Genomic DNA, 24,626 nt, shown 5'->3' with positions numbered 1-24,626 from the left:
TTATGTTGTGTGCGTGCAAGGTAGCGTTCACACTCTGGACGATATATGTTCAAGACTTTTTGGAGGGATCTAACCGCCCACTTCGCAGAATCGAGCTGCTTGCGACAGCAAAAAAACATTTTGTAGTGTAAAAATGTCAAATTGAGATTCTGTAACTTGTTACTGAATTGCATTTTTGTTTAGCAATTCGGTATTTGAAAGAGGTGTGTTTAGGGCACCCCTTCCACATGCTGAATCGCAGTGATGTGTATTCATGTTCTGTGACTGAGTTCTAGTCGCAAAGCATGAATAATTTACCACTTCCTCAAAGGATGTGGTAAACTATTCACAAATAAGGGGTTACCACTGGACCTCTTCCACTTGGGGAATGTGCAAAAATTACTTTAAGAGCAAATGGTGGCTCATGGACCACAACGCAAACAAATGATGGACGGAATGCTGAATGAATCATACATTCACCCCCAGTCATGAGATCCGGGTTAAATCCATTGTTCTTTTGCTCACCATGCCACCCCTGTTTAGACCCAGCCATATGCAAATCAGTTTTTACCCTGTGCCTCATGGGAACAGTCAAGACCGAACTGCCAAGCCAGGTTCTCCCTGGACCCGAAACAAGCATCCTGGGACAGGTTTCAGGGTATGTCACCCTTCAGCCAGGCTAGCTTGAATCCAGTGGCACAGGGAGCAAGGGACCCACGTCTGGGCATACCCATCCCACATAGGGCGAAAAGTGTTACGGGGTTAGAGCCATCGTTCTTAGTTTAGATCCATCCATATGCAAATCAGTCTTGACCCTGTGCCTTATGGGAAAAGTCCAGACCGAACTGCCAAGCCAGGTCCTCCCTGGACCGGAAACTAGCATCCTGGGACCAGTTTCATGGACACCTGCCTGCTCATAACAGATGAAACGTAAACGTTTCTTTTTTTCTTTAATGCATCCCATTTTCCTTAAAGGCAAATAGACTAAATTATAGATTTTAAGTTACTGTCGGAGGGATGGGTGGAAATAAACTCGGAGGCTGGATCGGTGGTTGAATAGTTACATTTCATTGTAGAAAGACAAAGCGATCAGGATGATGTGGAAGAGGTCAGGATGATGTGGAAGAGGTTGAGCGGGCCAAGGAGTGGATATCCTATCTTCTGTCCTTCTTGAGCTTCTCTGGTTCTGGATGGCCTTCCCGGAGGGTCTCCAAGGAAAAGAAAATGCGGTCATTGGTCTATCCTGTTTGGATGTGGTGACAGTACTCTGAAAACCAAAGTGCAAAAGGTAAAGGAAGGACATACTTCCCTATGGGTTAAGTAGTATCATACGCCCTATTTGAATATAAAGATATGCTAGGGACTGTTTCCCCCGTCTTAAAGCAGAGATATGCTAAAGGACTCTGCCTCCCTTCTGGTGAGGCATGCCATGGGCATACAAGAGGAAAAAAAAAAACTAGATGAAATTGGAAAAAATGGGAAATGGAAAAATTAGGCTATCTAGTATCTCAATGTGGGTAAACAGCCCAGAGTATAGATGCCACTATTGGTAAGCTTTCACCACGCTCGAGATTATCAGTGCGGGATCGTTTACGCAAGAACATAAAACAAGGAATCTCAATCACACACAGGAAGTTAACTATAGAGGGTTTTCTGGGGTCGTGCTCAGTGATTGTCGTGCCCTCCCCTTCCCTCGCCTGTTGTCCCACTCACCGCCTCTGCTGCAACTCTCCAGAGTTGCGGCGGCCTTTCAGCGACCTCCGGGGGCGTCCACCAGTCCACGTCCTCCCGGTCTCCTTCACCTTGAGTGCCTTCCTTGGTCTTCTCTCCTCGATCCTCCGTCTGGTCCTCGTATTTTCCAGCATCTTTCGGGTTCTTCCTCCAGTCCTCCTCTTCCTCCCGATGCTGACGACTAAATGTTAGCTGTCCCACCTCTTCCGGTCTTTTCCACGTCTCTCATTCGTCCGTCCTTCTTTCCTCCCGGGTTGCTACCTGTAGGTCGGAAGGAGTCGGGCAAGTTAACTCTTTGTGGTCCGTCTTTCCCTGACTGATGTGATCGGTGGGAAAAGGTAAGTTCGGCTCCCGCTCTGTCTACTCTTTCACAGTTACTTTATTTTAAAAATGTATAGATGACCGGAGCGATATGTAGTGGGTCACAAATTGCAACCGTAATGTATATGATCCCGGTTGATGGGGAACCTCACTATAAATCGCTATTTTTAAATATTTTTTTGTACATTATATGAATTGTAATTTCCTAATTGTGATTGGAGGAATTGCAGTTCCTACGTTTTCGTACACGTGGCCCCACATCAGATAATTAATGTATTTACACTTACTTGCTATTTTGTACCCTCCGTTTGGAGCAAGAGCTTCCAGCTCTATGCGCTAGTTGCCTGGGAAGCGGGATTCTTCTCCTTTGACGTTTTTGAAGTGCGTAATGAAGCAAAAGTATGATGCCACAGCTCCTCACTATTCCAGTATGCTTTAAGCTACTGTGAGAAGCTGCCCTGGTATATGATGTCCACTTATGTAAGTGGGCACCTTGCACCTGTCCAGACAACCCTTATTGTGATTTAAGAAGTCTTAGACAACCTTAGAAAGCTCTTGAAGTGGTAGGTGTGGAGAGCAGTCTTCAGGCTTAGTCCAGAAGGCGTGTAAAGCAGCTTGTTTTACCAGTATGCAATCTTATAGTTTTGATGTAGTGAAAAGAACCACACAGGTATGTATACAAATATGTATTTATTATATAATACTCTAGTCCGTTCAAGTATCTCCCACACTGAGATAAACAACACAATACTTTAGCAAGAAATACAGCTAATAGCACGAAAAACACAGAGGGCCCAAGGAGGACTAATATATATATTAAAGTGATATAAGAACCCTCACTTGAGTCCGGATGATGAAAGGGTGTAGAATTGCTGGGGACCCACAGAACAACCCAAGGTAAGTAGTTGAGGACCCCACGGAGAGCGTGTGCAGTGTGTGCACACGACCGCAGGATACATACAAGTCTAGGTGCAAGTCGTGGTTGGATTTTTTAAAGATTAAGAACCCTTCCAGTGGACCCTGAAGGAACCCATTGGAAGACAGAAGGTTGGAGAGCCACCCCACCCGTTGAAACCCTAGTACCCACGTTACCATATGTGTGTGAAGTGGGGTCACAAACTGCTGTCGAACCCAATGGGGAACTTCAGGAAAGTGTTGCTGCTGGAAGAGGAGAAAGTGTCAATGGGAATCCAAATGTGGATTCTTGAAGAGGAGTTCCTGAAAGCAGAGGGCACAGAGTCAACGTCACCAGGAGACTTTAAGTTGAATGCCCTCCGATGTCAGGTGCTTCAGGGAAGATGACAATGACATTGACTCTGCAGCTGTGAGGACCAGGCGATGCTGAGGAAGACCAGGACCCGGGTACGACCAGGACCCGGTTCGAGCTGTCCCACGAAGGATGTTCAGTGCTGATGGGTTGGTGTCTGGCGGGAGCACCTACAACCCACGCAGGAGGTCGGGAAAGTGCAAAGTTGGGACCAGCAAGTTCCGGGGAACTCTCCATAAGCAGGGGAGTCTATGCAGGCCCCGGGCAATCAGGGAAGCCCATAAGTAATGTGTGACCCTGAAATGGACCCACAGGCTGGCGGCACGGGAGTCTCGAGAGTCTCATGCAGCTCACCAAAACATGCAGGCCACGATGCACACTGTGCAGTGTGGCTGAAGATTCTGGTCACAGGAGATGCTGAAGGTTGGGGCTACTTAGAGCCCGAAGATCTTCTTTGAAGGAAGGAAGCCAACAAGCCTTTGCAACTGAAAGTTGGATGTGGTGCACTGAGATTCGGTTATTGCAACCCCCACGAGGGATACTGGCCTCAAACTTGGTGTGGGGCAGGGCAGGGCAAGCCTCAGGAGCTGTGGAAAGCCACCACCTGTGTTGCAGAGCCCACAAAGTCCAGAGATGCTCAGGATCTACAGACTGGTTGACTTAGTTGCGGTGTCTTTGATAAGTCACAGGCCTTGAAAGGTTACTGTATGATGCACAGGCACAGACGATGCAGCAGACTGGAAGGGAGACTAAGACTGGCACAAACTAAGTCCAGCAAAGTCCAGAGTGCCCAGACGGTAGAAGTAGTGTCTGATCTGAATCTTATCACGTGACTAATCTAGGGAGCTACACCCAAGTAAGCCCTTAAGTGTCTTTGGGAAAGGGTTGGGACGATTCAGGGAACCTTCCCAGGGGAGGGTCTGGACAGGGGAGAGTTTAATCCCATGTCCTTTGTCCAGTTTCGCGCCAGGGTGGGAGCTAACAGCTCCCAGGACTGGTTTGAATTGGACTATGCACAGGGACACCAAATGTGCCCCTAATGCAGGCTTTCTGGTGCTGGCAAGTGCACCCACCCAGCGCTAATACACTAAATCCTGTGACAGGATGCCTATTATACCTTCCTCTGCTCGAGTTTGGCTCAGCAGCAGGAAGGCAGAAACGTCTCTGGTCGGCAGCAATTATTTTTTGCTTTCCGGGTCTAGAAAGCTGGCACCAGGAACATTGAAAGCCTAACAGAAGGCGCTACCAGTGCTTGGAATCCTACCTCCCACACAGTTTACGGTGTGGGGGTAGGATTTCCACATGGTTGATACCAAGCATGGTAGGATTTGTTGCAGCTGTTTTCGAGATGGTCATCGCGTAATTGCGCAGTGCCCCTCTATATAGTATATGGCTGCTTCACTTACAACCGGGGACAATGGATTCTGTAGCCTGTAGTGGTGTCCTGCTCATTTAGGGGCACCCTCTCCCTTAGAGCCAAGCACCCTGCCCTCAGTATTGTAAAGACCTGCTATAGGGGTGGCATAGGGTTTAAGTGAAGTGACCCTTAGATATAGTAAACCTATATCTTTAGTAAGTGGTGCACGCACCAACTTACACAGGCTGCAATGGTAGGCCTGTAGTTCCATTTTGAATGGTCTCATGGGTGGTATAATACATGCTTCAGCCCATGGGATACCTCTGGGGTACCTATGCCCTGGGTACATGAGTGCCATATACTAGGGACTGACCAGGGTACCCCAGTATCCAATCTGGGATGTTCCCAAGTACAGAAACCAACCGTTCAAGGAAAAAGCAGATTGATTGGGGTCCTGATTAGCAGGATCACAGTTGGACTAGTTAAAAACAGCATTGCATCAAGCAAAAAAAGTGGGGGTAACCATAGAAGCAGATCCTACAGCTACAAGTGATTCAGTCCTGTGTTGCGCTCTAGGTTTTTTTTTTTTTATAGCAGTCAATGGTTGTATAGAATTATACAGCATCTACAATTCTGTAACTCGAAATGGTTTAATATTTTTAGTTTTCCACCCAGTCTGTTAATCCTACTTATTCCCACCACTTACCCAGGCCCCATTTATTTTATTTTCACATGTTTCTTTGCGTTTGAGTACAGTAATGATCTAGCTTTTCCGACAGCTTGGTCCATAAATCATTCCCATCTGTACTTTGGCCTGGCTTTCGCATGTGTACTCCGCACAGCCTGAAATTTTACTGTCGAACTACTTGCATAGACTAATTAGGAAAGTCTAACCAGGTCTTGGAAACTGGAATGTTGACATGCTTCCCACGCACACCGCCCCCATCCTCCCATGTCAAGATTTCCCTCCATTTTATTAAATACACATCAAACTGTGAAAGAAATGTATTATCATTCGAGCGAGTTCAAGCTAAACTATTTTTGTTTTTTAACTGGCATCTGGAATGTACTTCTTAAAATGGAAGCAGCCCATTGTGTCTCGTAATAAGATAATATATGGATACCCCCTCAATGTGCGTTTCATTGTCTTCTCCCCCCACCGCCCCCCCCTTTAATTTTCCTCATATGTTGACGATAAACTTCGGCATTTGGAACTGTTTTGGTCGTCGTGAAATAATGTAGCTCTAAGCCAATCCTCTTGCAGCTCATAAACTGACTTGTGCTTTCTCTTCAGGAAATCTTTGCACTCTACTGATAAGCTAGTGACTCTGGAACAAAAACCAGAAACCTCTTGGGAGTGAATTGTTCTTCTTTTCCTGGGCGGGTTGCGGTTGTTGGGGCACTACGGTGTCTCCCCTCAGCAACATCTGCTATGATTTAGACCGGGTTGAGCGCTAATAGTGCAAAGCCCTAGTAGCTTTTATCCAATCTGCGCCCGCGTTTGAAATGCCTAATTTCTGCCGCTAATCTGATTAGCGGCCTGAGCTGCCCCAGTTTGCAGCCCATTACTATGCATGCTCTGCACTTCCTGGGAGGCAAGAGGGTGGCCGCCCAGCGCAGAGCCATGACAGATCTCGACCTAATACAGCCGCCGACGTGCCAGGGGCTGCGGCTCCCTCGCGATTAGTTCCTGCCCTCGTAGTATTTGTGGATTTTTTGGCGGAGACTTGTGCGCGTGCAGCAGGACCATGTTCAGGAATCCGTGGATTTCCAGCTATGTTGGAATTGTGAAGTTCTCCGAAGAGGCAGGTAGGAGTTTCACGCGTTTGGAGCCGGCTTGTCAATTTATTTACGCAGCCTTAAACTGCATTTGTGCGCTCGAGCCTCTTTGACTGTTTGATTGGTTTTCTGTTTTATTATGCATTGCCACTTCTCTTTGCATGCGTTTTATACGTTACCGAAGGAAGTTTTCAGTTGTCCTCGGGCATAAACGGATCTTGTAATTAGCTTACCCTCAAGTGGCATTAGCATCTTTGGCTGTCTGACAGCAGATGAGCTTAAATGAAACACTCCATTTGCATGGGCCTAAAAAAGGCGCCTGTCACGTACTCTTTTTCAATTGCTAATATTTAGTTTATAAAAAAATAAAATGCAAATAGAGCAGTGTGAAAATAATTTTAATGTTTTTGTTTTGAATTTTCTACATTTTAATGTAGAAATTCTATGTTGAATTTGCTTGAACGCCATAAACTTCTTGTGGTGTTGTGCTCCTACATATATGATCAGCTTTCATTGCAATTTGTCTGGATGTAAAGGATTTGGATGTGAAGCGTGCACTTGTTTTATTAGCCCCCCCTCCCCCCATTGAGTCAGTATTGATCCTGGCGACGAGGTTTGGCACAGAATGGCTTAAGGCGGTGTTTACTTTCTAGGTCACCGTTTCATCCGATGAGTGGGCTACACAATCTATCGGTTTGGGAATGTGAACAAATGCATGTTCTGCCTCGTTACCCAGTTCCATGGTGTTGTGTAATGGCGGCTGCAGTATTGTCATCCTGTTGCGATTTGCATTTCTGAAAGTGACTGTAGCAGGCGCTACCCTGGACTTTGGAGTCTTCTTGTGTGCCTAGTGTGTAATCTCATTTATACGCATCTGCATATACCTGCCCAAGTGTTGTTGGCCCGCAGCCAGGAGTATGTTGAATGAGTTGCATGGTGTGCTATAAATAACCGCGCACTTGGTATTTTGGTCCAAACTGGATGGAATTTAAATGGACATTGAAAGGGAGACATGGGGTGACCACCAAACTAAGTCGGGGGTGGGGGGTGGGGGTGTTTGGCAGATACCACGTTTTTTAAGCAGCGTGCGTCACATATGGCATTATTATTAACTGCATGGGGCCGATCTAAACCCAGTACAGTGATCAGGCAAAGGCGAGGAAGGGCCTTAGTACAGCTTTGAGACCAAAACAGCTCTTGCTGGCATGTGAGGTCATCACAGCTGGAAAAGGTATGTGAGGGACCTCCCCGGGACATGCAGACGGCATCCTAGCAGCTTGGCTGGAGGTGGCTTTTCAATTGGCCGATATTGCTCAGTCTGATTCACGGCCTCGAGCACCAGGTTTGTGCTTTTGCCAAGGAAAGGAATGTCCGTTCAGCAGAATGTTTAGAAGTTCATTTTGAAATATAAAGTAGAACATCAGAATCTTCATATACGAGTCATGGAAAAACACTGATGAAAAGAAGCACAGACTTACTTGCAGCTGCATGACCCTGATCTGATGGTTCACTCAAGCAGCCAGACGGGGCCATCCACAGCCCTTTTCACACCCCACATTTCCTCTGCTTTATTTTAGGTAGAAGAAGACATAATCACTACCTCATCAAGATATCTAGGGGACTCAGCAGGAGATCTAGGGGGCAAATCGACCATTCTTCGTTTGATCCCAAACTTCTGCGAGTGCTCAAAGTCAGAATTTTATCTTTCTTCCCCCCAGAGTCAGCAGACTTTGGGTGTTGGCTGGAAGGGATGCTGCCATTGCGTTCTCTTTACATTGCTGCATCTGTTGTTGTGTAGGTCATCCTGAATATATTCATTTTATTTGTTGTGGCTGTGTCTCATCTTGGCTGGACCCTGCTAATCTATCAGAGCCATTGCTGGGTCTCGAGACAGTCCCAAGCCTCCTAGGGCTCTGTGAAGGGTTTGTTTTCTGCCATGATTACTTCAGGCAGGGGACATGAAAGTATATATAACCCCCATCATGCAAAACCTTCCTTTAACATCAATGAAAGAATTTCTGGACGTCCAGTAAGATCATGAACTTACAACAGTCAACATTGTAATGGTCTTTTTCTTGTGCCGTCTGGAGCCAATAACCCTAGTCGAGCAGAGCAGTAGTCTCGCCACCACTTGGACCCTGACCATGGAGACCATGCCACCACGATGCCATTTCCAGTGCATACAGTTTGACACCCCTTCTGGGGCCACTGTTCAATCAATGAGAAGTTCACCTAAGTCTTTGGCAGACCAAGCACTTGGGTATTATTTCTTCTCGAGTGGCTTGCTGAGTCCCCCGCACTCTATATTCCAGAAATCTAATCCCCTTTGTTAGCCGCACCATTTAAATCCATAGCTCCAAGGTAGTGGCTTCAGTCTGAACCTCCAGCAGGATGAACACAAGAAAAACGGCAGATCTACACATTTAGGAATTTTTGTGTGTTCTGGTAGTTCTGAGAGCATCTAATAGAGCATCCGATGTATCTCCATTCTTAGTGCCTAAAGGTTGTAAGTGGGATGTGTGTGTGGGGGGGGGGGGGGTGTATGGACTTAAGACCACCAACCTGCTCATCCCCTGTGCCTTTGTTTTCATGCAGTTGTTTTCTTCAGCTTGGATCAGGTTATTTTTTAGAGTGTAACACTTGCCAAAGTGTTCTTGTTGCTGACCTGTGAGGTGTAATCAGAATGGAGATTCTCGAGTTTGCAGTGTCTCCCCATTATAAACCATCCTGTTTTAGTCCCATGTGCTTGTTTGCATCTGCAGTTTAGACTTGCAGTTTATAGGCCTGTCCTTGCTTGGTCTTCTACAATGCTCCAGCCCCTCCCTGTTTGTTACCTTGCTGCTTGCCTCAAGCTTATAAAATGTGTTCTCTCGATGGTCATTCCAGTGCATACAATGTGTGGTCATTCCAGTGCATACTATGTGTGATGTCCTGTGACGTATAATATCCTCTATGGGTTCCGGAGTAGCGTGCTACTTGCTGAAAAAGCGATTCAACACCATCACTTGTAGGAAGCGCTATATAAATGCAAACCTTTTTCCTCTTTTATTTCTCCACTATCCTTCTCAATCCAAATAAATAACATATCCACCACTCCAATTTCTTTCATATTTCACTATATTAATTCACCACTAATCATTTATGGACTCCGGAGTGGCGTGCTACTTGCCGAAAGTGCTTTGATACCTTGTCGGGGTAGTAAGTGCTATATAATTGCTATTGCATGGGTACAGGCCTTGCCGACTTAACATGGACACTTGCATACCCTTACCCTAGCAGTAGTGATTGTGGCTTCTGTGAGTGATAGCCTGGTAGGGCAAACAAAGGAGGCCAGTAAGAATAAACCACTGGAGGAAGCATAAGGGTGGTGGGGAAGGGGGCTTAAAAGAAGACGTGTTAGTTTGATGTAGATTGTGGCTCACAAGCTAGAAAGGCTATGCTAGTCTACCCGCTATCCAACCTGTGACCCACAACGCCCTGACTCTGTTATGTGTATTTGTAAAGCGCACCATCACCTGCGAGGTTATCCTGCCGCTGAGTGTGTGCCTTGCCCTCTTTATGGTAGGTTGGTTAATTGAAAAGCTGGGTCTTAAGCTTCTTGCGGAATTTGAGAGGAGGTGGCTCTGATGTGAAGTGGGAGGCCTGTCCTCCTGATCTTGTTCTCTGTATGCATGTGATGTGATAGTAGCAATCCTGTGAAGATGGTTGGAGAAGGAGATGACTGTTCTACTAGTTGAGGCCTACGTTGTTTACTGCCTTCAAGTTTGGCATTTATATAGCGCACTACTTACCCATAGGGTCTCAAGGCGCTTGAGGAGGGTGGGGGATTACTTATCAAATATCCAGGTTTTGAGTTGTTTTCTGAAGGAGAGGTGGTTTTGAGTAAGGCGGAGAAGGGTGGGGAGGGAGTTCCAGGTTTTGGCCGCAAGGTAGGAGAAGGATCTTCCCCCCCCCCCATGGTGGATCTGCTGATGCGTGGTATTGCGGCGAGGGCTTGGTTGAACGATCGGAGTTTGCGGGAGGGGGTGTAGAAGGAGAGGCATGTGTTGAGGCATTCGGGTCCAAGGTCGTATAGTGCTTTGTGCGCGTGGGTGAGGAGATGAATCGTTATTCGTTTGCTGACGGGGAGCCAGTGGAGGTCTTTCAGCTGACTGGAGATGTGAGCTCTGCGGGGGACGTCTAGAATGAGTCTGGCTGAGGCATTTTGGATACGTTGGAGCTTTTTCTGTAATTTGATTGTGGTTCCGGCATAGAGGGTGTTTCCGTAATGAAGTCTGCTAGTGACCAGTGCGTGGGTGACTGTCTTTCTTGTTTCGGTGGGGATCCATCGGAAGGTTTTTCTGAGCATACGTAGAATGTTGAAGCACGAGGAAGAGACGGCGTTGACTTGTCTGGGGATCGATAGGGAGGAGTCTAGGATGAAGCCCAGATTACGTGCGTGGTCCGTAGGTTTGGGGGCGTTTCCCAGAGCCGGTGGCCACCATGAGTCATCCCAGGCGGAGGGGGATGATCCTAATATGAGGACTTCTGTTTTGTCCGAGTTCAGTTTAACCCCTTAAACAAAAAGCTACTGGGTTCGGGCTCCCAACAGCACTGCTTGCCACAAGCTACTAAACAACAACGGAAATTGCAGGTGCTGCCAATCACTTACTCTCTTATTTTTGATTTGAACATCTGACCATAAAACAAACTTTGCAAATGACCAAAATGTGTCCTTTTTGATTGAGTTCTTTTATTTAGAGGAATATTTATTTTATATTTTTAGATCTCACCCATTTGGAAATTTCAATGACATTTTTTTAAGACCTTATGTACAACAACAAAAGATTCACTATTCAAACAAGGAACAAAACTTTTTTGTCACAAATAGAAATTTTTAGACTTTTTTGGACAACATGTACTACATACATTCAATCATACCACTCACAAACCACACTATTTACATATATACATACACAACAAAGAACATATAAATCGTATCTACAATGTAATAACTTTGATTTACAAAGAAGCCTAGAAAGCAATCATATTTTTCAAAAACATTTCAAAAATAGATATCACAGGTTTTTTGTTTTTTTAAGGCTTGAAAAGTCTACGCGTTTCGAACTCATATGGATGGATGAGTTCTCGTCAGGACCAAGGTCTGTGAAGAGAGAAGGGGAAACTTATTGGTATGCTATTTGTTATGACCACACTGACTGCCCCTACTGCTAGCTTCCGTCTCTTACCTCTCAGTCACTGGAGGACCAGAAGTACAAATAAAGTTGCCTTGACGCCAAATCGTCTGAAAAAATGGTGATAAATCTCATCAAAATCTATCAATATAAGGCCATGTTTCACCACAATCATATCACAAATATTCATATCATGCTTACATGAATGGGTCCGGGCTCCGTATTGATAGGAGGTAATGTGGTCCGGCTGTTTGTAAAAAAATGGAGGGGTATTATGAGTAATCAGAGGTTCTGTTTTGTATTCTAGAAGCGGGTTATGATATCTCCGTGCACTCACAGAATTTTACCAATTCAGTTAGTTTAAGCGCGTTTCCTTGTCGCACTCTGCCAGGAAGTGCCTTAAATCATGTGAACAAAATGTGATGTAGAAATCACTGCAAGGCGCGCATTTTCACATGAAACTGGGGGGTTTCTTCAAAGGCTTGAAATCAAACTGCCAAAACAAACTTGTTTGAATGCTTCATTATGAATTTATTTCATTCCAATAGAGGAAAAATCCATCAGGTATTATTCATGTGATGTGTTCAACATAAATCCTCGCATTACTTGATGCTTGCCCAATGCATTTCGGGTTAACGAGAGGTAACCCTTCGTCAGGGGCCTATAAATGAAAAACATACAAGACCATCACTTTCAGGCAAAAGAGCCATGGGGTCATAGTGACCAAACATATACAACATAACATTGATTGTGCCTGTGCCTCATTGCAACATTATCAAACATACACGCTGCTATATACATCAAAACATGGAACATAACGTACTTCATGGAACCATTGTGCAAAAGAAAAGAAACTGACAGCGTGAAACATCATTTCGAGTGCATGGAGTGAGCGGGTGGAGTGCTGAAAGCCAGGGGTAATAGGTGAATAAATGTAGATACGAGGAGGGAAAAGTACGAGCCTAGCAGGGAGACAGGCTGCAAACAGAGTAAGGAGGCTTACCGCAACAGACGCGAGTGATCGTCTCAGTGTTCCGAACGCGGAACCGGTCCGATAAGGCAAGGACCAATGAGAAGGAGCAATATAGGGATGTCAGGGGGTCACGTGATGTAGTTACGAAAATTAGTTACATACGGCGCCAAAACTAATGCGAGTAGCAATATAAATAATGTGGTGCACCACGGGAGATGTTTACCAAAAGCTGAGAAATATTAAATAGCGGAGATCCGCAATCTAAAGACGCGCGTGGTAGCGTCGCGGTTGAAGGAGTTGTGATAGGTCCATTGAGGTCATGTGGTGTGACTAGGGAAAATAAACAAAGATGAGTGCGGGAGTGCAATGTGCGATCAGCGCACATGTCACAAGCTCAGGGTGTAGTGAATGCAATTCATTACACATTTAGATTACGGGTGAACAACTGGGTGAAATGTCTACAGGAAAAATGTCAACAGGAAAAATCCATGATTAGCGGCATATAAACATAAGCCATCGTGATAAGAAAAATGAAAATAAAAATAAAAATATACATAAAACAGTGCTCGCATACAAAGCTGAAGTACGTCAACCAATGGTAAACATAGATTGTATAATACAAAATAGGAGTATCAGATTCTGAATAGTCAAATATCATCCATAGAGGAGTCTGGGATCGCTCGTTCAGCCGATAGAAGTGTCTAAAGTTACAGGAAACATGCAAATTCGATTCGATCATTGATCCCTGCTGGTTGGAGGGAATTCAGTTTCTTGATCCAGTAAAATTCTGCTTGAAGTCGTTGTTTCAGTGGATCAATGTCTGGACGTTGCGGGAGTATCTCTAGTATGGTGAATTTTAGTTGAGTGATTTGGTGATTGTTTTCCAGCCAGTGTGTTGCTACTGCTGATTTCATGTTTTTTGTCCGAATATTACTTTTGTGCTCTGATATTCTTGTCTTGATCTTCCTTTCCGTCTGACCAACATAAATTTTGCCGCATGGGCATTTGATGGCATAAATCACATTTTTTGTGTCACAGGTTCCAGTATATTTTAAATCAATTTTGTGGCCTCTGGTTGGATGCATGAAAGTATTGCCAGGAATTATATTGTTGCAATGTATGCAATTAAGGCATTTGAGCATGCCTTTAGATGACATTTTCATTACTTTTCTAGCAGTCAGTGTCTCTTTAAGATTTCTAGATCTTTTGAAAGCGAACGTCAACTGTTCACTGTAGAGGTTGGTTAGGTCAGGTTCCATTCTGATCAAGTTCCAATGGTGGTTGATTATTCTCTTGATTTGAGTTGATGTAGTTGAGTATTTTAACACACATACTGTTTTGTTTTCTTTTGATGGAGAGTGAGGTGTTAACAGTTGATCTCTTGTGAGGTTCGTTACTTTTTTGATGGATTCCTCCAGGACATCTTTGGGATATCCACGTTTTTGATATTGTTGAAATTGATCGTTCAGGGTTTCTTCCAATCTGTGAGGGTCCGAGGTGATTCTTTTGAGACGAATGAATTGGGACGTGGGTAAATGTTTTTTAAGAGTTTCAGGGTGAAAGCTTTGGTACAGCAAGCTGGAGTTCCGGTCAGTGGGTTTTTTATACACTTGAGTGTGCAGTTTTTGATTGGTGATGGTTATCTGTACATCCAGGAAAGAAATGGTTTCTTTTTGAACAGTATGTGTGAACTTAATCCTTGGGTTTAGTTGATTTATTTCCATGATGTTAGTCAACAGTTGCTCTGTCACCTTTCCAAATTAAAAACAAATCATCTATATATCTCTTGAATATTACCAAGTGATCAGTCCAATTGGTGTTGTTCAATATGTTCTCATGTTCAAATTTAGACATGTACAGGTTGGCATACGAGGGAGCCCCCCCCGAAACCCATTGAGGTTCCATTACATTGGTTGTAAAACTTGTCGTCCCATTCAAAGTAGCTATGATATAGCGCGAAGTGCATGAGTTCAGTGAGAAAGATTTTATTAGCTTCACATTGATCATCTCTCAAAAGATTCCATTCAAACGCTTCAAGACCTTCATTGTGTGGTATGGAAGTGTACAGTGACACTACATCGATTGTGCTGAGCCAATATTCAGTGTTAGGTTCCAACTCTATGGTTCTGAGTAAGTTGAGAAAAGACGTAGTATCCTTGATATAAGTTTGCCCTCTTTGTACGATCGGCTGTAAAAAACAGTCTAAGTATTTGCCAATACTATCAGATATAGACCCGCACGCAGACACGATTGGTCTGAAGGGTGGTTTTCTCAAGTCTTTGTGGATTTTTGGTAACATATAAAGTTTTGGCCTCCTTGGGTATTTGGTTACCAAAAATTTGTGTGTTCTTTCATCAATCCATTTTTGTTCTAGGGCATGATCCAGAATTGCTGTGAGTATTTTTTGGTATTCTTCAGTAGGATCTTTGTCCAAAGGAATGTAAGTGTTCACATCATTTACATGTAGGTTGACACTGGATTTATAAAAGATGGTATCCATGACGATCAGGGCTCCCCCTTTATCTGCTTTTTGGAAAGTGATTTCAGTATCCTTTGACAACTGTATGATGGTACTCAGTTCATTCTTAGACAAGTTGTTTTTAGTGGTTTTGTTGTAATTGATTTTTTGAATGTCAGTCAGTATCATTCTTCCACAGTTTCGATAGTTTTGTGAGAATATGGTGCACAGAATGTGCTCTTGGGTTTGAAGACTGTGATGTCAGTGGTATTAGAAGGTGGCGCATCTTTGAAGAAATATTTCAGTTTGAGGTTTCTGAAAAACTTAGAGTGCTATCTCAGTTTCCGCCAGGTTAGTTTTATATGTAGGTACAAAAGTAGTTCCTTTGTTCAAAACCGCCATCTGGGCTGGTGTCAGAGGTTTAGATGAAATGTTGATGACTAAGTCGGTTTTATTGACTTTTGACTCCTGGTTCCTTTGGCTATTTCTTCGGGAGTTTCTTCTCCCCCTCCTGATGCGATTATAGGTGGTGCGTTGGCTGCGGGGCTGATGTCTAAAAAAGGCTGTTAATTGGTGGATGTGCTAGGTTGTTGGGTTTTCTCAAAGGGTTGTCTTGTCTGCTGAATTTTCTCAATAGGTTGTCTTGTCTGTGCGATGTCAGATTCAGATACTAGACTTTCTTGTGATGAATCCGTGGATGGTTTGGTTTTTGGTTGCTGCCATTTCTTTTGATTATAAATTTCTGCCCAGGTGTACACTTCGTCATATTTATAATCGATTGTGTCTCTTTTGTATTTTCTTACTTTTCGATCATTTACTTCCTTCGCATATTTGTCAAGTCTTTTATTAACGTCCTCCAGCATTGTTTGTAGATCTGGAAGTTTTTCAAGCTCCTTCTTCATATTATTCAGATCGACTTCAATTTCTGATAAGACTTTGGAAAGTTCTTGTATGATTAATAAAATTAAATCCAACGAGCATTTGTTCAGGATTTGGTACCACTTTTCCACAACATTTTTACTGTTCTTGCACAACATCGGTTTCAGAGCGATTCTCAGCCCTCTGGGGATTCTCCTATTTTTATGATAATGTATCAATGTGGTCGCGTGTAATCTTTGGTTGATTTCTTTTTTGCAGCAATTCTGGATCATGCCCTAGAACAAAAATGGATTGATGAAAGAACACACAAATTTTTGGTAACCAAATACCCAAGGAGGCCAAAACTTTATATGTTACCAAAAATCCACAAAGACTTGAGAAAACCACCCTTCAGACCAATCGTGTCTGCGTGCGGGTCTATATCTGATAGTATTGGCAAATACTTAGACTGTTTTTTACAGCCGATCGTACAAAGAGGGCAAACTTATATCAAGGATACTACGTCTTTTCTCAACTTACTCAGAACCATAGAGTTGGAACCTAACACTGAATATTGGCTCAGCACAATCGATGTAGTGTCACTGTACACTTCCATACCACACAATGAAGGTCTTGAAGCGTTTGAATGGAATCTTTTGAGAGATGATCAATGTGAAGCTAATAAAATCTTTCTCACTGAACTCATGCACTTCGCGCTATATCATAGCTACTTTGAATGGGACGACAAGTTTTACAACCAATGTAATGGAACCTCAATGGGTTTCGGGGGGGGCTCCCTCGTATGCCAACCTGTACATGTCTAAATTTGAACATGAGAACCTATTGAACAACACCAATTGGACTGATCACTTGGTAATATTCAAGAGATATATAGATGATTTGTTTTTAATTTGGAAAGGTGACAAAGAGCAACTGTTGACTAACATCATGGAAATAAATCAACTAAACCCAAGGATTAAGTTCACACATACTGTTCAAAAAGAAACCATTTCTTTCCTGGATGTACAGATAACCATCACCAATCAAAAACTGCACACTCAAGTGTATAAAAAACCCACTGACCGGAACTCCAGCTTGCTGTACCAAAGCTTTCACCCTGAAACTCTTAAAAAACATTTACCCACGTCCCAATTCATTCGTCTCAAAAGAATCACCTCGGACCCTCACAGATTGGAAGAAACCCTGAACGATCAATTTCAACAATATCAAAAACGTGGATATCCCAAAGATGTCCTGGAGGAATCCATCAAAAAAGTAACGAACCTCACAAGAGATCAACTGTTAACACCTCACTCTCCATCAAAAGAAAACAAAACAGTATGTGTGTTAAAATACTCAACTACATCAACTCAAATCAAGAGAATAATCAACCACCATTGGAACTTGATCAGAATGGAACCTGACCTAACCAACCTCTACAGTGAACAGTTGACGTTCGCTTTCAAAAGATCTAGAAATCTTAAAGAGACACTGACTGCTAGAAAAGTAATGAAAATGTCATCTAAAGGCATGCTCAAATGCCTTAATTGCATACATTGCAACAATATAATTCCTGGCAATACTTTCATGCATCCAACCAGAGGCCACAAAATTGATTTACAATATACTGGAACCTGTGACACAAAAAATGTGATTTATGCCATCAAATGCCCATGCGGCAAAATTTATGTTGGTCAGACGGAAAGGAAGATCAAGACAAGAATATCAGAGCACAAAAGTAATATTCGGACAAAAAACATGAAATCAGCAGTAGCAACACACTGGCTGGAAAACAATCACCAAATCACTCAACTAAAATTCACCATACTAGAGATACTCCCGCAACGTCCAGACATTGATCCACTGAAACAACGACTTCAAGCAGAATTTTACTGGATCAAGAAACTGAATTCCCTCCAACCAGCAGGGATCAATGATCGAATCGAATTTGCATGTTTCCTGTAACTTTAGACACTTCTATCGGCTGAACGAGCGATCCCAGACTCCTCTATGGATGATATTTGACTATTCAGAATCTGATACTCCTATTTTGTATTATACAATCTATGTTTACCATTGGTTGACGTACTTCAGCTTTGTATGCGAGCACTGTTTTATGTATATTTTTATTTTCATTTTTCTTATCACGATGGCTTATGTTTATATGCCGCTAATCATGGATTTTTCCTGTTGACATTTTTCCTGTAGACATTTCACCCAGTTGTTCACCCGTAATCTAAATGTGTAATGAATTGCATTCACTACACCCTGAGCTTGTGACATGTGCGCTGATCGCACATTGCACTCCCGCACTCATCTTTGTTTATTTTCCCTAGTCACACCACATGACCTCAATGGACCTATCACAACTCCTTCAACCGCGACGCTACCACGCGCGTCTTTAGATTGCGGATCTCCGCTATTTAATATTTCTCAGCTTTTGGTAAACATCTCCCGTGGTGCACCACATTATTTATATTGCTACTCGCATTAGTTTTGGCGCCGTATGTAACTAATTTTCGTAACTACATCACGTGACCCCCTGACATCCCTATATTGCTCCTTCTCATTGGTCCTTGCCTTATCGGACCAGTTCCGCGTTCGGAACACTGAGACGATCACTCGCGTCTGTTGCGGTAAGCCTCCTTACTCTGTTTGCAGCCTGTCTCCCTGCTAGGCTCGTACTTTTCCCTCCTCGTATCTACATTTATTCACCTTATACCCCTGGCTTTCAGCACTCCACCCGCTCACTCCATGCACTCGAAATGATGTTTCACGCTGTCAGTTTCTTTTCTTTTGCACAATGGTTCCATGAAGTACGTTATGTTCCATGTTTTGATGTATATAGCAGCGTGTATGTTTGAGAATGTTGCAATGAGGCACAGGCACAATCAATGTTATGTTGTATATGTTTGGTCACTATGACCCCATGGCTCTTTTGCCTGAAAGTGATGGTCTTGTATGTTTTTCATTTATAGGCCCCTGACGAAGGGTTACCTCTCGTTAACCCGAAATGTATTGGGCAAGCATCAAGTAATGCGAGGATTTATGTTGAACACATCACATGAATAATACCTGATGGATTTTTCCTCTATTGGAATGAAATAAATTCATAATGAAGCATTCAAACAAGTTTGTTTTGGCAGTTTGATTTCAAGCCTTTGAAGAAACCCCCCAGTTTCATGTGAAAATGCGCGCCTTGCAGTAATTTCTACATCACATTTTGTTCACTTGTATTCTAGAAGCGACATGTGGCTGGAAGGAGAGAATATGTTCTCACCTGTATAGCCGTAAATCCGTGAATCTGTCCCAATGGTTCGGTACAAAGTCTCGTTAGGACGCGTTGTCCGCGCGTAAGGACTGAGTCTGGGGAACCGAGAAAAGCAGACTTTGTTTTAAAAGGGGAAATTGAGTGCGATCGGTTTCGTCAAAGACATGCAACGTGGCTGGAGTAAATCTTATCTTATCGCGAGTGCCCCGGTGCCGAACAGCGTTTCCTATTGCCGGTCGTATGAATGGCGCAAGCAGCGTTTCTCTGGCCGGTCGTCTGAGTAGCGCAATGCTTCCGGGTCCGCAAAGGATCCCGGGAGTATGGGCGGATACCTGATGACTGTTTACGTTCTTTTAAAGGGCTACGAGGCTTGTTGATTAGGCGCTCAAACTTCTTCCGTGACTCGATTGTTTGCGGGATAGTCATTCATTTCAGCTGACTCAAGGTCCAATGAACCATAGTAGTAGGAAAATTAAGGGTGGCAGCCAGAGTGGGGCATTGCTGGAAATGACGTGGCTTGGTGTCAATACATGATAAACCTCGATGATGTGTTTATGATGTTCCAAGTTGGAACAATTGGCTTAGTTGTAATCTTTTGCGATCATGTGCGCGGAGGAGTGATTTTGTTAATTTCAGCTTGCCAAACGTTATAAGAGTCTATGGGTATGACAAAGTCCGGATGGCATCCAATGTATGGACATGTCTCAGGGCGATTGTGTTTCCTAATGTTTTTTGGACAGAGTGGTCAGTCCAAGGTGGCGTAGATTGGTATCGACTGAGATTAGCATGACAAAACTTGATGTCTTATTGATTTGATGTGGTTTAACACACTGGTGTACTGACTGGTGTTTTAAGCAACTGTGGAGAATTAGAGTTTATACATTTCTGACATTTCGTTTAACCCATGGAATGCTGTGTTGTATTTGACTATTTCAGTTTAAGGCGACTTTTCCTCATCCATTCGGCCACTTCTTTCATTCCTTCGTGTAGATTCGTTTTGGTGGTGTTTGGGTCTTTGGTAAGGGAAAGGATCAGTTGGGTGTCGTCTGCGTAGGAGATGATGTTGAGGTTGTGTTTGCGAACGATGGATGCGAGGGGGCTCATATATACGTTGAAGAGTGTGGGGCTGAGTGATGATCCTTGTGGTACGCCGCAGATGAATTCGGTGGCCTCTAATTTAAAAGGGGGGAGTCAGACTCTTTGCGTTCTTCCGGCGAGGAATGAGATGATCCAGTCCAGTGCTTTTCCTTGAATTCCGATGTTGCTGAGGCGGTGAATAAGGGCTTAAGTTAGTGTATGTATGAGGAGTTTGAAACTAGTGCGTCTGTATATTGGGAGCCAGTATCTCCCTTAGGTTTGATGCGAGTTCTATTTGAGAGATTGAGGAGTAGTGTGGCTGCCAAGTTCTGGAACGTTTGCAGTCTTCAAGTGAGTTGCTTGCTGATTCCCAGCTTAGCGAGTGTTGGGGAGCCATTTGAAGATTATTTCCTCTCCATTGTGTAGAAGCAGAATGCAGTGACTGTGACGTGTGCGATCATGTCCAGTTTGCTATTGAGGATTATTCTGAGGTTCTGGGTGTGGGTGAGGATCAGAGTTGACCAGCCCCCATTTGGAGTCCCATGATTGTGTTCTTGGGAGAAAAAAAATCACCACTTCTGTCTTGTCCATGTTTAGCTTGAGACGGTTGGCTTTCATCCCATTAGCAACTTCCGTCATGCAGGTGGCTAACTTGTTTCTTGGGTTCGGGGACTTCATTGAAATGGATAGTAAGTTGCATGTCGTCCCTATAGCAAAGGGTGCTGATGTGTGTTAAGATGACGTTGGCCAGAGGAATCAGGTATGCGTTGAAGAGGTTGGGGTGATGAACCTTGAGGCATTTCGTAGACTAGTCTGCGGGCTTCTAGGGAGCAAGGTGTCAGGCTGACCGCTTGTGTTCTATCCATTACGAAGGAGCAGATCCAGTGGAAAGCAGGTCCATGGATTTGTGGCGTCTCCTTCGTATGGCAAAGGAGTGTTGCCCCACTGCATGAAAACATGTAAAATAAAAAGATGAAGCAATTGGGAAAACTGCTTTATTTTTTTATTTTACAATATAGACCAGAGTCTTGAGGGTGTGGCCATCCTCTGACAGCAGGAGTGGTGTGCACAGGGCACTTCAAGTGTGCATGACTGTTTGACCGGGTGTCTTAGCACAGCCAAATTGACATGTGCATCATGCTAGCTCCATGCGGTTTCATTGAGCGCAGCAGGCATAGGCCCTCAGTCCTTGTTGAAGCTTAAAACTAGCCCAATTTTGCCAATCCCGGCTCTTCTCCCATGCTGGGTAATAAGAGCATGAGTGCATAGTCTGGATTAGCGCTGGGGAGTCTAGGAGCCCGTGTATTTGGAAGAGAACTGAAGTGTCAGGTAAGTTTTCTTTTTTTTTATTACTGTCCCTGCACTGCCCATCACTTTACTCTGCTAGCAGCTGCTACTACCTTGGATGCCTTGATTGTGCAGGCACCCGCCGGAGGATGGTGCATGAGCCTGTGTCAAATGCTGCAGAACGGTCCAGTAGAATGAGGCTTGCCATATCTTTATCTTTGCTCATCCGGATGTTGTATGTGGCGCTGGGGTGCTGTTTCTATAGTTGTGGCTTGGCCTGAATCTGCACTGCTTGGTGTAGGAGCTGGTAGTTGATTAGTTTATCTAAGACCTTTGCTGGGTTTGGTAGGAGGGAAATGCTGGAGCGATGCAGCTCTAACCATTGTTTTAATTTATTGAATCATGAGGCTACGTGGTGCAGTTGTGGGATAACATGTACTATCTGCAGCAGCAGGCAGAAGAAAGTACTTTAAGAAAATAGTGCTCACAGCCTGTAATAAAAACACCCAGAGTAACACATGTAACCAGGATAGTTCTCATGTGAGGTTATAACAGGAGAAAGGCATGGACCACTAGGCCTACTGACCAATCAAAAGCCACCATTTGCAAAAGATTAACAGGAGCCAATTGAAAAGATGGGTGTAAAATGGGCGGAGCTTAAAGTCCATATCGGAATACAGCAGGTCTCTAAGACTGCTCAAGCACTGCCTAGGCAAGACCTAAAAATACGTGAAAATTGTAGGCCTAGAAACTCAGATGAAAAGGGATCTGGTTGGTAAGCACTTACAAAATGCAAAAGTGAAGTTATGGAATTTTGTTTTTGTTTTTATAAATTAACTCTTTTTAAGAGACCTATAGCTAGGAAGTCTCATGCCAACAGTTTACTGATGTATACACAGCACTGACCACTGCAGCATTGTCTTCTTGGCATATTGGATCCAGAACTCACCAAAGTAGTGGTGGACGACTGTCCAAGACCGGGTTTCTTTGTTTTAGTCCTGCTCAGTGGGTAAGTTCGTTCTTTGATTTCTGATTCTGTGATTAAAACAAACAGTGGGAAATCTAGGATGCTAGCACATCATGGACATCCACCCAAACAAGGCTACGGTGCCAGCTGAAAGGGTTCCAAAAGTCCTCAGCAGTCCATTCGACTGATAGATGTTGCATGTTAAAAATTGAAAACTCTTCTTGTTTTTGGGGGCTGACAACCAAAGTGAGTGACAGTTCAAAGAATTCTGATTATGCCATGTTCCATCCTCCAGTCTTGTCCAAGATCCAAATATCTTAAAATGAACCATTCTTTACAGAGGCCAGTGAAGGCTCTGAACAAATAGCGCCTAACGTTTAGGTGAACCTCCCAGATCATTTGCAAATTCTGTTCCTTTACAAGGAACACAAGTTTCTTCTTTGAGCTACTGCGGATATGCATGAACTGTGACTAGTTAAGTTCAACTAGTAATCTAAATCCATAAAGGGACAAAAACTCCCTGTACATTACAATCCGAAACTAAAGGTTCCTGCTTGAGGTTTCACAGCACTCCTCATATGTTGAAAAAAAGCCAAACTATTTGACGTTGCTTCGTCTCATGTACCTTTTGTTTGTGCCCACATTGGGAGTGCTAAAATGGCAAATGGTAGGTTCCAGAACCCTAGAATATATAGTAAGATTATGCATCTTTTAGATAATTTCCATCCATCGTTGCAGATCTTGATGGCAAACAAATCTTGGGGTGAAAATGTTGCTTTTTGAGACCAGGCAGTCTATAAACTGCATGCATAAGGACATTTTAAGATGTGAATGAAAACAACCATTCCCATGCACTAAGCAAAAAACTAAATGTGTGAGGTGGAAGTGTAGAATCGTGTAACGCTACGTAGTTCTTAACTAGCAGCAAATAGCCAAATTTGTGCAGAAATTGATTGGGGGAAGGAGGGAGGAGAGAAACCCACTGGAGCGCTGTCATGGAGAACCCTGCCTTTGAGTCGGTGGAGTAGAAAGTAGTGTATGGGTGAAGAAAGATATAATATAATTACAGGTCTTGTGCCAAAAGGCATCGAATTCTTGGAGGATGGCCAGCATGACAGACTTACCATGATGCGATTCCGATGTAAAACCGCCCACAATCATGCACGTCACTCCTCCACCTTCTTGTGGTCGTTGTCCGAGTTCCCAATATTCCTTGTTATACCCTTTGTTTGACGGTTTGATCTCTCAATTAGCAGTTCTTGAGCTTGGAATGATCAGTCACAGCAGCAGAATGATCTTTCTCTTTCCCCATCATTTGTCTGTTGTGTTGTTGAATTAACTAGAGCAGGTTTTTGATTTTAAGCTTGGGAACTCCCACTTGCCAGAGGTTACATATGTTTATTGGAAGCCTATAGTAGTTTTTTTCTATTTCGTGCCAGAATTTTGGATTATTATTTTAGGTCGAAGCCTACCAGACTGTGTGTTTGTCTGGTTTGCAAAGACTTGTTGGGGACATTTGGATAGCTTCCCTGGGAATGCATTCTGCCCACTGCAGAACATTTTCTTTGTGGTCGATCACTCACATTTGCTTGCTTTCGATCTGCTGGCTTTTTTTGTTTTAGGCTGTCCAGCATGTCTCTTTCGTGGAGCATAGACTTTTTACTGTATTCTTCCATGAGCACTCTTTCTCAGGCCTCTAAATGTTATCTTGTCACATTTGCTGTGCATTGAAAAAGCGGTCAAATGTCGGACTGTTTTCCGAGGGAGCTTGTTGTTTACTTCTCTTTCTCTAACCCTAAAAAAGAGGAGTTGTCACAATCATGACAGGCACTGGGGTGTGCTGTAGGAAGGCTATACAATGTTTTTTTCTTAGCACGCAACAAAATTTAAATTTCTGTAAATTAACTATACAATATTTCAGAATTAGGAAAACACTAATGAAGACAATTTTTATGTAGTTCTGAAGTGTGGTGGTAACAAATATATTTTAATATGATCAGAACAAATGAATACACTAGGTGATGCCATTTCCACACGCATTTCTTTACTGTATAGTTTTATCAGTAAAACGGACTATGTGAAAATGTAATAGTCATTTCAATTGAAAATGTGCTGTCTGTAATGGCA

At 43.5% G+C, this 24,626-nt stretch overlaps 1 protein-coding gene across 28 annotated transcripts in view; it reads left to right on the top strand.

Annotated features, from left to right (window-relative positions):
* Positions 1 to 24,626, top strand: part of SVIL (supervillin) — an 807,080-nt gene that overhangs the window by 259,130 nt on the left and 523,324 nt on the right. For 15 of the 28 annotated variants that reach the window (XM_086941581.1, XM_086941570.1, XM_086941564.1 and 12 more), the window contains exon 1: positions 6,253 to 6,464. The exons of 11 other annotated variants lie outside the window; for them this stretch is intronic. In XM_086941581.1, coding sequence (XP_086797707.1) covers positions 6,404 to 6,464 — 61 coding nt within the window. In that variant the 5' untranslated portion in view covers positions 6,253 to 6,403. Of the gene's footprint in view, positions 1 to 5,965; positions 6,465 to 24,626 lie in introns of those variants that run through there. 2 more of the 28 variants (XM_086941583.1, XM_086941582.1) reach the window with 1 other exon arrangement.

This window comes from Lissotriton vulgaris, chromosome 10, assembly GCF_964263255.1.
Source record: "Lissotriton vulgaris chromosome 10, aLisVul1.2, whole genome shotgun sequence".
Lineage (NCBI taxonomy): Eukaryota > Metazoa > Chordata > Amphibia > Caudata > Salamandridae > Lissotriton > Lissotriton vulgaris.
The sequence above is the reverse complement of the archived record's forward strand: the minus strand, read 5'-3'. Positions and strand labels throughout refer to the sequence as shown.